This window comes from Ptychodera flava, chromosome 7 (genome assembly GCF_041260155.1).
Source record: "Ptychodera flava strain L36383 chromosome 7, AS_Pfla_20210202, whole genome shotgun sequence".
NCBI lineage: Eukaryota > Metazoa > Hemichordata > Enteropneusta > Ptychoderidae > Ptychodera > Ptychodera flava.
The window spans coordinates 36875301-36887387 of NC_091934.1; the positions used below are offsets into that span (position 1 = coordinate 36875301).

At 39.2% G+C, this 12087-nt stretch overlaps 1 protein-coding gene across 2 annotated transcripts in view; it reads right to left on the reverse strand.

Annotated features, from left to right (window-relative positions):
• LOC139137445 (chloride channel protein 2-like) overlaps positions 1–11823 on the reverse strand; it is a 28749-nt gene extending 16926 nt beyond the window's left edge. The window contains exons 1-2 of one of the 2 annotated variants that reach the window (XM_070705550.1): positions 11629–11823; positions 527–698 (exon numbers count right to left, since the gene is read on the reverse strand). In XM_070705550.1, the coding sequence (XP_070561651.1) occupies positions 527–698; positions 11629–11649 (193 nt within the window). In that variant the 5' untranslated portion in view covers positions 11650–11823. Of the gene's footprint in view, positions 1–526; positions 699–9593; positions 9698–11628 lie in introns of those variants that run through there. The other variant, XM_070705549.1, reaches the window with a different exon arrangement.
• Positions 11824–12087: the final 264 nt, after the last annotated feature.

Genomic DNA, 12087 nt, shown 5'->3' on the forward strand with positions numbered 1-12087 from the left:
CTTGCCAACTCAGCCTGTACATGTGTAGACTGCATTTTTATTGTTGACATGTGAATTCTGATCCATACTGCAATTCAAATGTAAACACATGTATAGACGCTGTTATGACAAGCTAAAGAGTAGGGGTTTCAACATGGTTTGGGGAGTAGAACAAGAACTTGCAATTGACATACAAACCAAAAACCTGAAGAAAATCACAGTAATTCACACAAAACAAAAATAGTGAAAAAAATCGTCAAAAGCTACACTTACTGGCTGTTTAACCCTTTGAGCGCCAAAGTCTATTTTTGTCCCCTTTATAAAATAAACCCCAGCCAATTTTTCCCAGATTTTTGCCAAAATTTTGAAAAACAACGGTAGCCAATGAAATACAATGTCACTTTGGTCCAAAAATGATAAAAAAAAATACAGAAAAATTCATACAAATTGGTAAAATGTTGCTCTAAAATTTTGGCGGGAAAAAATTACAGCCCTCAAAGAGTTAACAAATGAACAAACACATATGAGATACGAACGTCAAGCTTACTTCTACATTTTTCAAGAAAGGTTTCTGGTCCTTCTTCGTTTATTCTGATGCCATCACTGGCTCGTCTCTTTTGCGAGTCATGCCATCTTTGAAGTTCTTCGTGGTCTCGTTGAAGCCTGGCTGCCTCCGATTTCGCATATTTGGCAAGGTCTTTACGATACTCGCCATACATCTAAAATTGCAGAAAGAACCAGGGTGACACTATAATTTCTGCAATCCATGTGTTTTGAATAATCAGAAATTTTTCACTACACGGGATTCGATAGAGCTCATGAGATGGAATTTTACCCGGCGGCCGTTTTTCTTTCTAAATATTTCCACTTTTACTCTCTTTACGAAACGTTGAAGTATAAATATTTCGAACATGTACATTCAATGGGACATTTCATCATCCAATAGTACAAATTGAATGAATATACAAGTGCAGAACAAACGCGATAAAAGTTTAAAAAATTGCTGGCCAGAGATTCTTTTGAATCAGTTTCTATTACTACGCATGGCAGTTGAATACGTAAAGGAGTGAATCGGAGTTAACGGGGATCAAAAGATGTGAGATGGTAGTCGAGTTATCGGTCACGCTGTGATTTCTTCTTTCTGAAATTTACAAATTCCATGCGGTTCGCAAAATGATATGCAAGCAGGTTTGCTCAAATTCTTAAGTTAGTGCCACAGGATTTTTATGTCAGTGTCCATGACGCCTATCCTTGAGCAAATACTGAGCAATGCAAAGCTAGACAAGCGCAGCAGAGCCCAGTGTTATACAAAATGAACAGCCCTTCCCCTGAGATTGAAGACGTCAACATTATTGCGATCAATGATTGCCGACGGCGCACAACCTGGTGTTGCAAACACCATCAAATTTTCTCAGTGCAGCATACGTGGCTGGTGTTGAAGCTTGTAGTAAGTATGCGTGAGCCGGTAACGTATCTTTCCACTGTTCATAGTAACATTGGCAGTCACCTATCGTGTGTATTTTTGTCGTTCTACTGGAATGTTAGCTAAATTTGCGGGCATATATTTACTGTTTACACATTGATGAGAAAGCAACGACGTAATTCGCAAACAGCGCCTAATTCCGTGCCCTTAACACACATTGAAAAGTGGGTCCCAGTACAAAGTCTTATGGAACGGTACATAGAATGAGTTGTCCCCAACAGATAAGTACTCATTTATAAACATGTCACGAACGATTGAACCGACATTTTCTTCACCCCACAGATTACTGTATCGTGATCGACCGTATCACACGCTTTTTTTGCGGGTCTACCAAAGCCATTCGGTCACCTTTTCTTTATCTATGCTGAACCTGATACAAAGACATGACGGGTCGAGTGTTTATCTGGCATCCAGAATTGACATCATCTTGTATCACAATGTACGCAGGGGATTATTCTTTAAAAGAAATTAATTGGTTTTGATGCATTAAAGCTCGGCCTCCTTACCTAAAACTAATACTGGATATCAGTCGCTATCATTTTCATATCATGCTATAACACTTATAAGGTTTGGATTAAACAAAGCTTGGCAAAGATAGATTAGAGTCTTAATATATTTTAATAGGAACACTCATCCGATGCGCGCCATCGGTAACAAAACAAGACGGGATACCATATAATCAAACCACGGCTATTGAATTAGACACTGTCGGCAACCTTAGACACATCTTCGCTTGCAAAGGATTCTTGTCCGGGCAGCTGGAAGTTAGTGGCAGGCTGTTGTCGACCTAACGACCCATGCGAACGGACGATATCTTAGACAGTTTTTATTCTATATTTTGGTTCTGTGTCGATATCGAGCAAAGACTATCATGTATTCAGACTTGCAAGTTCACTTATGTCTGTTATAGATGACAGCTGAAATGAAATCTCGACGCAGGTTCATTGTTCAAAGTAACGGCTATGCGGTGTGCGGTCGATGCATTCTCACAGATTGAATGTTAACAAGTGATCCGTCGTAATATGGATAAAGTTGCTAAAAAACATCGTGGGTAGCAATGAAGATAAATTGAATGGTAGCATCAGAAAACTGATCCATTTGTCTCATTTTCAGGTGATAAATTGGCTTGTTTCCATGAGAAACAAATGACACACGGTCTTAATGAGCGACTGTCATTGGTACGCCTTTTTATACAGATTTGTACGTAATGCCCGTAGTATACTTTAAGCAAATGCGAATACCTGTGCAAGACAAAACCGAAGTATATACGATAGAGCAGTTACCGGGAGAATGCAGAGATTACGGTCGGTCTGTGTGAGCGATCAATGTCATGGCAAAATTAAAAACAAGAAACACCAACCTTTACACTGTGTCGACAGCAAACGATAAAATGTCGGACAGCAGAGAATGGATAATTGGTTTCATTGTGGTCTGTGTCGGTGCAAAGACTGTCCAATAAAACTAATTCTTTGAGTAGGTACGGTCGATCGCGGTAAAAATCATATTTTTCTTCGTTAATTGCAAATAGGCTAAGGTGCCTTTCTAGGGGTCAGTGAGTAAGACGTCACACGCAATGTAAGGAAGCCATACCTTAAGGGGTCAATAGCTGAAACTTTTAATAATTGTGTCACTGTTTTTATTTTTAGTATGTAACAACAAGTTCTTTTTACAGTCCAAAACGCATGTTGAAACACTCATTATTCAGCTTGTCAACATAGCACGAACACTAAAGCGCACTTTTGTTGTTTACATTTGAATTCTAGTCCGGACTGGAATTCGCCTGCCAACAATAATGCTGTCTACACAATGTACAGACTGAGTTGACAAGCTGAATACTGGGTATCTCAATATGCTTTGGGCACCAGAAGAATAAACTACAGGAGACACAAGAAACAAAAATAGCGAGGAAAAAATCACCCAAGGTTGCAGCCACTGACCCTTTAAAGGTACTCGGACGGCAAGGGTCTCAATGTAATTTATAAACATGTAAAATTGGCTTGAAACCCATCTCCGTGCTTGACGGATGAGTCTCTGCCCACTCAAAGTACAACATTTACAAGGGATTTTTGTGCTTCCTCATAAAACACATAAACATAACAACAACAAAACAAAACAAGCAAGTGGTCGTACTGTGCAGGTCATCGTAATTAAACTATTTTCTTTCTCGCCTCTGAACAAAGGTTCATTTGAAGTAGTGTGCTGAAAATGTAGTGAGGCCAGAAGGCTACGATACAAACTGTAATCTGAAACAGTGTTGACTTGTATGCCTCTACCAGGAATCAAGGGCTTGGTTGTGTGAGTGAACTCTTCGTCTGTATCTTATCATTGATGCGAAATCACTGATCTGTTGTCAAATGCTTTCATCGGTGCACCGTGATACACAATACGCATAGTAAATTCATAAACATGCAGTTTCGGGCCTTCTATTTCAAATATGGTGCCCATAAAATTGGAATATTTTCACTGATCAGCCAGGTCGCTGATTAGATTTATGGGTATTTTTGTATTCTCTTATTTGGCTTATATGGCTTGTAGTAACTTCGGGGATTGTTTTCACTTTCAACTATATTTTCTTGTTCTACGCCTGAAACCATGTTTAAATAGAGAGAATTGAGCTTGTCAACTCAGTCTCAGCTCCACTGCTGTTGTTGACAAGTGAACTCTGGTCCGGACTACAATTCAAATATACAAATATATACCTTTCTTCACACGGTCAATGGCTTCAAGTTTATCACGGACGGAGATGCTGGATAGCTTTCGCTTAGACATACTGCTCAGTTGGAAACGTGAGATCAGAATGATGGCCGGTGTAGAATTTTCGACTTTTTATAGCGTTTTTGCAAAGATGTACCGCCAAGAAAATGTGATAACTGGCCTCATACGTTTGATCAAAGCCGGGGTCAAAGGCATACCGCCCGTGCTTGCGTACGTGTGAAAGGGGCTACAATGGCGTTAGTATGATTGACGTGGCGGGTTTCATGAGACCACTTTGACTCACCGAAACACGTTGACACTTCGTTTGACGCGCTACACGAATTACACAATGCTTGAAAGGGGGGCCGCGACACCATATTATGGTGTAGATAGTGACAATTTGTATGATTGACGTGCGGATTTGTGAGACCACTTTCATGCTTTTACACACCGCAACAAGTTGAAGTTCGTAAATTATGCAAAGAAAACAATGGGAGCCATAACGTAAACCGCGACTTAGCCGAAACCGCGACTTATTGAGGCGCGACTTAGCGAGGGTCCACTGTATTAACACTAGGCCTAACAGTGCACTTTTTAAATGTACATGTACATGCTGTGTTGACAAACTGAACAGTGGATGTTTAACATTTTTGGGGGAGCAGAACCAGAACTACCTGTTGACACACAAAGAAGAAATAGTGAAATAATCGTGAGAAAGTACAGCTACTGACATAAAACTCACATTCTAACCGCTACGGTGTTCTACGGACGCTGAAGACGAAATGATTATAGCGGTACAAAAAATACTCGCTGATATATTTCTGTACGTGGTCTTGTTTGCACCATGGTCCATTCGAATTGCGGGTGTAGCTCATTGTTACGATATAGAATGTCATTCATCATATTTCTAGCGACCTGCTGACGTGACGTAGGAACTTTTTTTGTAAAAAACTAAAGAACTTACTCTCAAGTAGGTTTAAGTAGGTATTTTTAGTGTCTAGTATTTTATATTGCAAGGGATTTTTCGCCAATTTTTTAATATGATATTATTGAAAAGCGTATTTAATTATTTTAATATAATTCGCTATACAGGAAATAAAGATTATGTTGAGATTTGATGTACAAAGGAAATTAAGTTGATCAGCAGATGAACAAACACAAGGTGGGTTGTGTGACAAATCAAGGTACAATGCATCGCGAGGACAGATACTCCGACTCTCAAATTTATACAATACTTTTCTGATCTACGACTTGTGTGGGCTCATTTTGAAGCTCTAGGAGTCAGTAAACTTTTCACCGTCTTATTTATGTGAAAATCGAAAATTGAATTTTTCCTATAGGGTAACCATGGGAATGGCGACCATTTCAAGAAAATTTGTTTCCATAACACCATAATTTGCACAGTGACCCCCGATTGTTCTTATTATTTTGAAAGGCAACGATTTAAAGTTTCCTCGAGAAATGTTTGAACAAAAGTTCAAGTCTTCCAATTTGGAGACGCATACTTTTAACACATGAAAAACAACAGACAGTAATTTGATGAGATAAACAACTTACTCGCCACATCAATAAAGAAAAGAAACAAAAGAGAACTCCGGCCAGCAATTCCAGTATGAGTCACTCACATAGCATTCTAGAAAACGTCACACATTCAACGATCTATAGGTCACTTGAGGACACGCACATGTAATGTGTGCTATCCATGCTTTCTGCTACAACACCATAGAAGTTGTATTTATATAAGATTTATAATATAACGAGAATAATAGACACAAAGTAGCTGAAGTAGAAATAGTGGTACTAAGCATTCGGATAGGACATGACTCATGGGCAGCCAACTAGACAATTTTGAGAAAGTGTAAGCCGAACTGCTTTAAAGAAAATTTAATTTTATAGCTGGGGATGAAACTGTCGGCAATTTTGTATATGTGCTTGTTGAAAACTTTCCTCTCCAACAATTAGTTTCACATCTCTCCACCATTAAACTTCGCCGCTTCTTCAACCCGTAATAAACACTCCCGCTCTATCTATGGTACAAACCTTCCCACTGTCCTCTTTTTGTCTCCTCCGTCGGCACATCCCCCCCCCCGAATACAACCAAATTACACCCCTGACTGCCCACTAAGTATTTATTTAGTCTGCACGCAGAGCAAATAGGTGAAATTTCCCGACCCGTTTGAAAAAATAATTGTGAGTCGGCCCATTCCCACCCACTGATACTTGAAAGAAATTGCCTGCCCGCAAAGAAATCGATCGCGAACGTCTTCTTTATCACGAACAGCTTCGATATCGACTCAAACACTACCATTAGTGACCCTTAATTGCATTTTTACGGAAGGACAGTCCATATAGTTTAGCCACGTTATCGACAGAATTGCTTTTGCGAGAGCCAGAGCAATAATTTCCGCTCCGCTGACCTACGCAAAGCGGGTAGCGCTAAGCTGTTGCCGTAAAGAGGTGTTGTTTTACGACGATGCAGAATTACACCTTGTTTATATTTAATCTACGTTTAGTGGTACACATACATTGCAATTATTTTAAGTTGCCCCGGGTTGTTTTTAGCGTACGTTGTCTGTGATTTAACTCTTATTGTGCTTTCTGAATGGTAAGGTGATTGCATTGTTCTGACAAAGAAATTTACTGTGCTGTTCGTTGCCATGGTATTTGCTTTGTTCAGAATATTGATGTAACGTAAGCCTCAGATCAGATCAGATCAGATCAGATCATATCAGATGACTTAATCATATCAGCAAGTGCAGAATTCTGCGAAACTACGTGTTTCAGTTAAATGCCCGCAGTCTGGTAAAGTTAACTGCAGGTATGACACAAACTGAACGCCACAGTAAGAACACCTCCAATTTTACAACTCCATCGTACTGCCAAAGGTTCCCCTGGCAAAGGTTCAAACCCGTACTTGCACCCACCACGGTGTTTGTATGACGAGGTGCACCTGAGGACACCGAGGCTGCCAGACATCTCCAACGGCCATGTTTTGGAGTAGTTTTCATAAAAGACAATGCGAGGCTTAATTGTGCGTCGTTGATAATTTAGTTGAAATCTGATGTTCTATTGAGATTGGGCGTCTGGAGCACATGAAAGATACATAATATCTTTACCAGGTTTCCGAGATTATTGTAGCTGATAAACGTTCACGTGACCCATGTCAATTACTGTGTAACCAGGGAGGGGAATAGCTGCCTCTCCTCGTACTTAGAACGTTCGGCACGTCGCATTTCTGTCGCTCTCTGTGATCTCTATACTAGTATGCTCTGTGACTTGCATTTCCCACCGCTTGACAGCCCATAATATTATACAACGTTTCCGTGACATTTGGCATGTTTGACTGTTTCTTCACGAAACATCCGTAGGACCCTATTGTTTACAGATGAAAGCTTGGCCTCTGTATAGACAGTTGGCTTTTACTTTGACAGATAAATGACGGTGTAAAGGTAACAGGTTACAGGCTACAGTACAAATCTGTCGGTTTAGGTATATATATATATATATATATATATATATATATATATATATATATATATATGTATATTATGTATATATGTAATTGTATTATTATTATAATTATTATTACATCATGCCAGTATAATGATGGCGCATTACAACGATCTGATTTGTCGAGATAGATGTGAAAATTACCGTGCTATATTCACGATATAGCACGGCTGACACACGCTGGCGCTCTCGGCAAGACCAAAAATCCTGCTTTGATGTTCCATGGCAGACGTTCAGTATTCTGATGATGTAGCGCCTCAGCAGCGGTTATTAAACGCGATTTTATTACCAGTTCACTTTATATATGCACAAGCTATAGCGATAGCCGCCAGTAGAACAATTTTTACCCGTCAAACTTCGAACCCCCTAAGAGATCTCTACAATACATACACAGAAAAATCCAATGAAGATTAATCCGCAAGTATCTGCAGTATCTGTTCGTATCTATGTCCTGGCTGAGTGTTTATCTCTCAAAGGGAAATGACAAGTAGATGGCTGAGATGCAAACATAGACGTTTGTGAACGTTTTGTCGCCTATTACCGTAACGACCTAAAGATCTGTGTTTCTGTCTGTGCCTCTCTCTCTCTCTCTCTCTCTCTCTCTCTCTCTCTCTCTCTCTCTCCTCTCTCTCTCTCTCTCTCTCTCTCTCTCTCTCTCTCTCTCTCTCTCTGCAAAATTACACGAGGCTATTAAATGTTATTTTTTAGATCGATAAGTGTACTGCTGTCATGGATCACTTTACGTTGACTGGCTTTGCTACTCATCAAGGCCATGATGACTATCATAAAGGCAATTTCATAATACCAAATTTTCAACGATTTTGTGGATAGCAACAAGTGTAGGAAACACATAGTGTAATCGAAATGACAAAAAACGCGGGAAATGTCATAAGACAAAACATTGAATACTTGTTATTTCAGTACATGCATTGCCAGTGATCGCAGTTGATTTTACTGGTAGCCAGTAACTATGGTAACTGGTATCTTTGACTGCCATTGGCTGCCATGTTACGATGATGGCGTCTCAACAGGACAACGAACGGAGCGGCTCAAGCACAACTGAACAGCCGGAGCTTGTGTTAGGTCATTCGATGCCGAAATTGACATGCCCGCACCCTGTCAAACGTTTAGGCCGGTGATATCGGATGAAATTAGCAAACATGTTGACCTCTGACCTCGTTACCATTCCACAGACTTGTACAAGCGGGGGTTTAGATAAAACAGCTGGTATCACATGTAAGGTCTGAGTAGATTAGGCTATAGTAGTTGTCATAGAAACATAGAAAAATTATAAATTTCCCATCATATTACATGCAGCGATCAAAAAATTATCCTACGCTGTAACAAACGGGTTTAATAAAGTTGTCATTATAAATATGCATTAAATTGTTTTCTGAGTATTCAAAACTACAATAACAGTCATCTATGATTTCAGTTGTTTTGAGATTGAGGAACTAAAATACAAGTCATTAGTTTTGCCCACTGAAAAGAGTGAGAGACTACTGTATTACCCGAAATATGTATTTGCTGAGTGATCAAAGTATCGATCTAAAGGGTGTCCATGTAATATCTGTCATTGTACAATGTTTCTGGGCATAGGTCGCAGAGATAAGTTAGTGAAATACAACATGGCTGACACGGTGTCGATCAGAGGGTCAAGAACCGAATTCCTCGTTCCGAAACTTGTAATTCTGTTAGATTAGATCGATACATTTTGAGAGAAGAACGTGTTTCGACTAAATATATCACAGGGAAAAAAACTAAAAGGACACGATATTATTTGATATATTCACCGTGACCCTTGATATACTGTGTGTAATTGCAGTACACCGCACGTGTGCGAATCAGTACAATGGCTACGTGTGCGCAGAGGGTCCTAAGTGCTTGGCACAGAAAGTTATGAATGTGAAATGAAAAGTGTACTGACCAACGTTGGTTCGTAGTCCAATCCAACTCCCTGAGACTGTGGCTGAGACATTGCCTTAGTTAGGTCGCCTCTCTGCCGAACACACTGAGTGCTTACTAAGTTAAATCATTAACGGTCAACAACTGGGTGATGGCATTTGTACACGGAAAGATAACAGAATGTGTTGAACTTAATAGTCATGAAAGTGAGCACATACGTCCGATAATCCAATACACCAGAGGGAAGAATGATAGACTCTGTAAATATGCGAACTGCGTAAATTGTAGTTCACATCGAGTACAGTTTAGGTTGCTAGAGATAACAGATTTTGAGAAAATAACCTAATTTAGTGAAAAAATTTAACATTTAAACAATGTAACTTGAAAGTTTTAAAATGTTATTAAAATTTTCCATCATTTATTTTACGAGTCCACATTATTTAGAACTTTTTCTCCATCAATACATAAAAAGGAATTAAGCAAGGAAAGTGGCAATACCAAAATATCATTGTAGTGTACATGTCACAGTAGGTTGTTACACACTCACAAACATGCCTTTGTAAACAGCAAACTAATCTTGTCAGATAACAGTTCAATGAGTGATCTCAAACGCGACCGTCTTTGGTTTCATCCGGGTTATTTTCCTGATACTCAGATGATATTGGTACTATGAAATACGGTTTATTAATAAAGTGTCACGTGGAAACATGTGGTTCGTGCGTTATTTGTAACAAAGTCAATACTTGGTAACATTGAACCTGCAGTTTATCATTTCCATATCATTACATGAAATCGTCCTAATCCCTGGATGGATATACGGAATACTAAAAGTATCACAACAAACAGAACGCATTAGCAGTGGTGTTTACAATAAAAATCTGAAATACAAACGAGACAAAATTGTAGTGTTTGTTTGTAGGCATTAAATGTCAAGGGGACGTACACAGGTTCTTCCTCGAGGCGAACTGACATGGTCGCTGAGATACAAGCGTATGTACATGTATATGATGATGACGTCACTAAAAGTTCAGTATACCGTCCGAAAGAGCTTATTGCTAATTCAGACAACAATTAGCACTCTAGTCGACAGGGCGGTAGTGTCATATTCGGATGTAGTGCTTGCAATTAGTAACGAGTTGCGACCAGTGGACACAAATTTACTTGTTAGTGTAGTGGGTGATGAAAGCACGTACAGTAGCCTAAGCAACTAAAAATTTGTGTCGTACCACATGTATAGCAAGCTGGAGATTTTAGCCAAGGGCAGTGTTATCACGGTGTTACCAACACTTGTCTTGTCTTATCTACACTTACTTGCGGATAGTTTCAAAGGAAAATTTAATAGTTTTCCCGTCTTCAAATCGTTGATCAAGTTTACACAATTCTAGATTGGCGATAAAGCAAATATTAGAATGGGGTAAATAGCCAGTATTGGAGCTATGCGTTTTGCATGATTATTTTCGGTTCGTAAATAATTTACGTGTCCAAGGAGATCAACGTTCGATGTCGCATGAGGATGGCTGGCTAATTAATTATACTAAAATCTAACTATAGTTAAATGGTTACCTTTTCCGAAATGCATGTCGGGAAGTTAAATAGCTTGTCAAACAGTCAATGGTGTCAGGCGGGTTAGATAATAGATAACTACCGACGCTACCTGACAACAGTTTTTACGAAACAACGCAAACAAAATGTTGGCAAAAAACAACACAAAAATGAAGAACAAATCCGCCTCTATTGTCGGCAAGACGTTTGTTAGCAAAATCGTAATCGAAAAGATATGCGCGTGGCATATCCTGTTGTCAAGTCCGATAACACTCCATGATTTCCTCACACATCGGCACGAATGGCCAAATAAAATTTAATTTTACCTTTATGAGAGTTTATGAGTCAAACTGTAGAGGTGTGAATATTTCAGTACCACTTTACTTATGAATGAGCAGAAACTGTGTATTGTTGTTGGATTACATGTGTTACACAATCACTCCTTTAAAGGCCTTGTAATTCAGTAATGGTGATACCAAATCGAACTTTGAAGCAGTTAAAGTACAGATACATACCGAGTTTTCGTGCATTAACATGGTTCCAACTTGAAATTATTGCCACTTTTCCGGTTACACAAAAAGTAAATCACTTTCCAACTAAATCTCTTCTTTTGGCACGTCTTGACAGACTCCCATTGTACTCCCAATCCTCAACTTATTGTGATAGGTGTGGTAGAGCCGGCAAAGTTAGCCATTGTTGTAAAGTCTCTTGTAAAACTAGTTTAACAATTCACAACTGGATGGGTTGATTTTTGACAGGAAACAAAGAGGTATCCCATGGTTCCACAAATAACGAGCGTCAAGATAGATATTTCTGGAATCAAAATGCTATAGGCGCAGTTTACAGCCAATAACATGAGATATTTGGAGTGCGCTTATTTGAATCTTTATATCTGCATCGAATTTGGAGAATTAAAAGATAACTGAAGAAATGTTAATCATTTCAGAAACGAAGTCAGTGGATCTGGCAAGCAT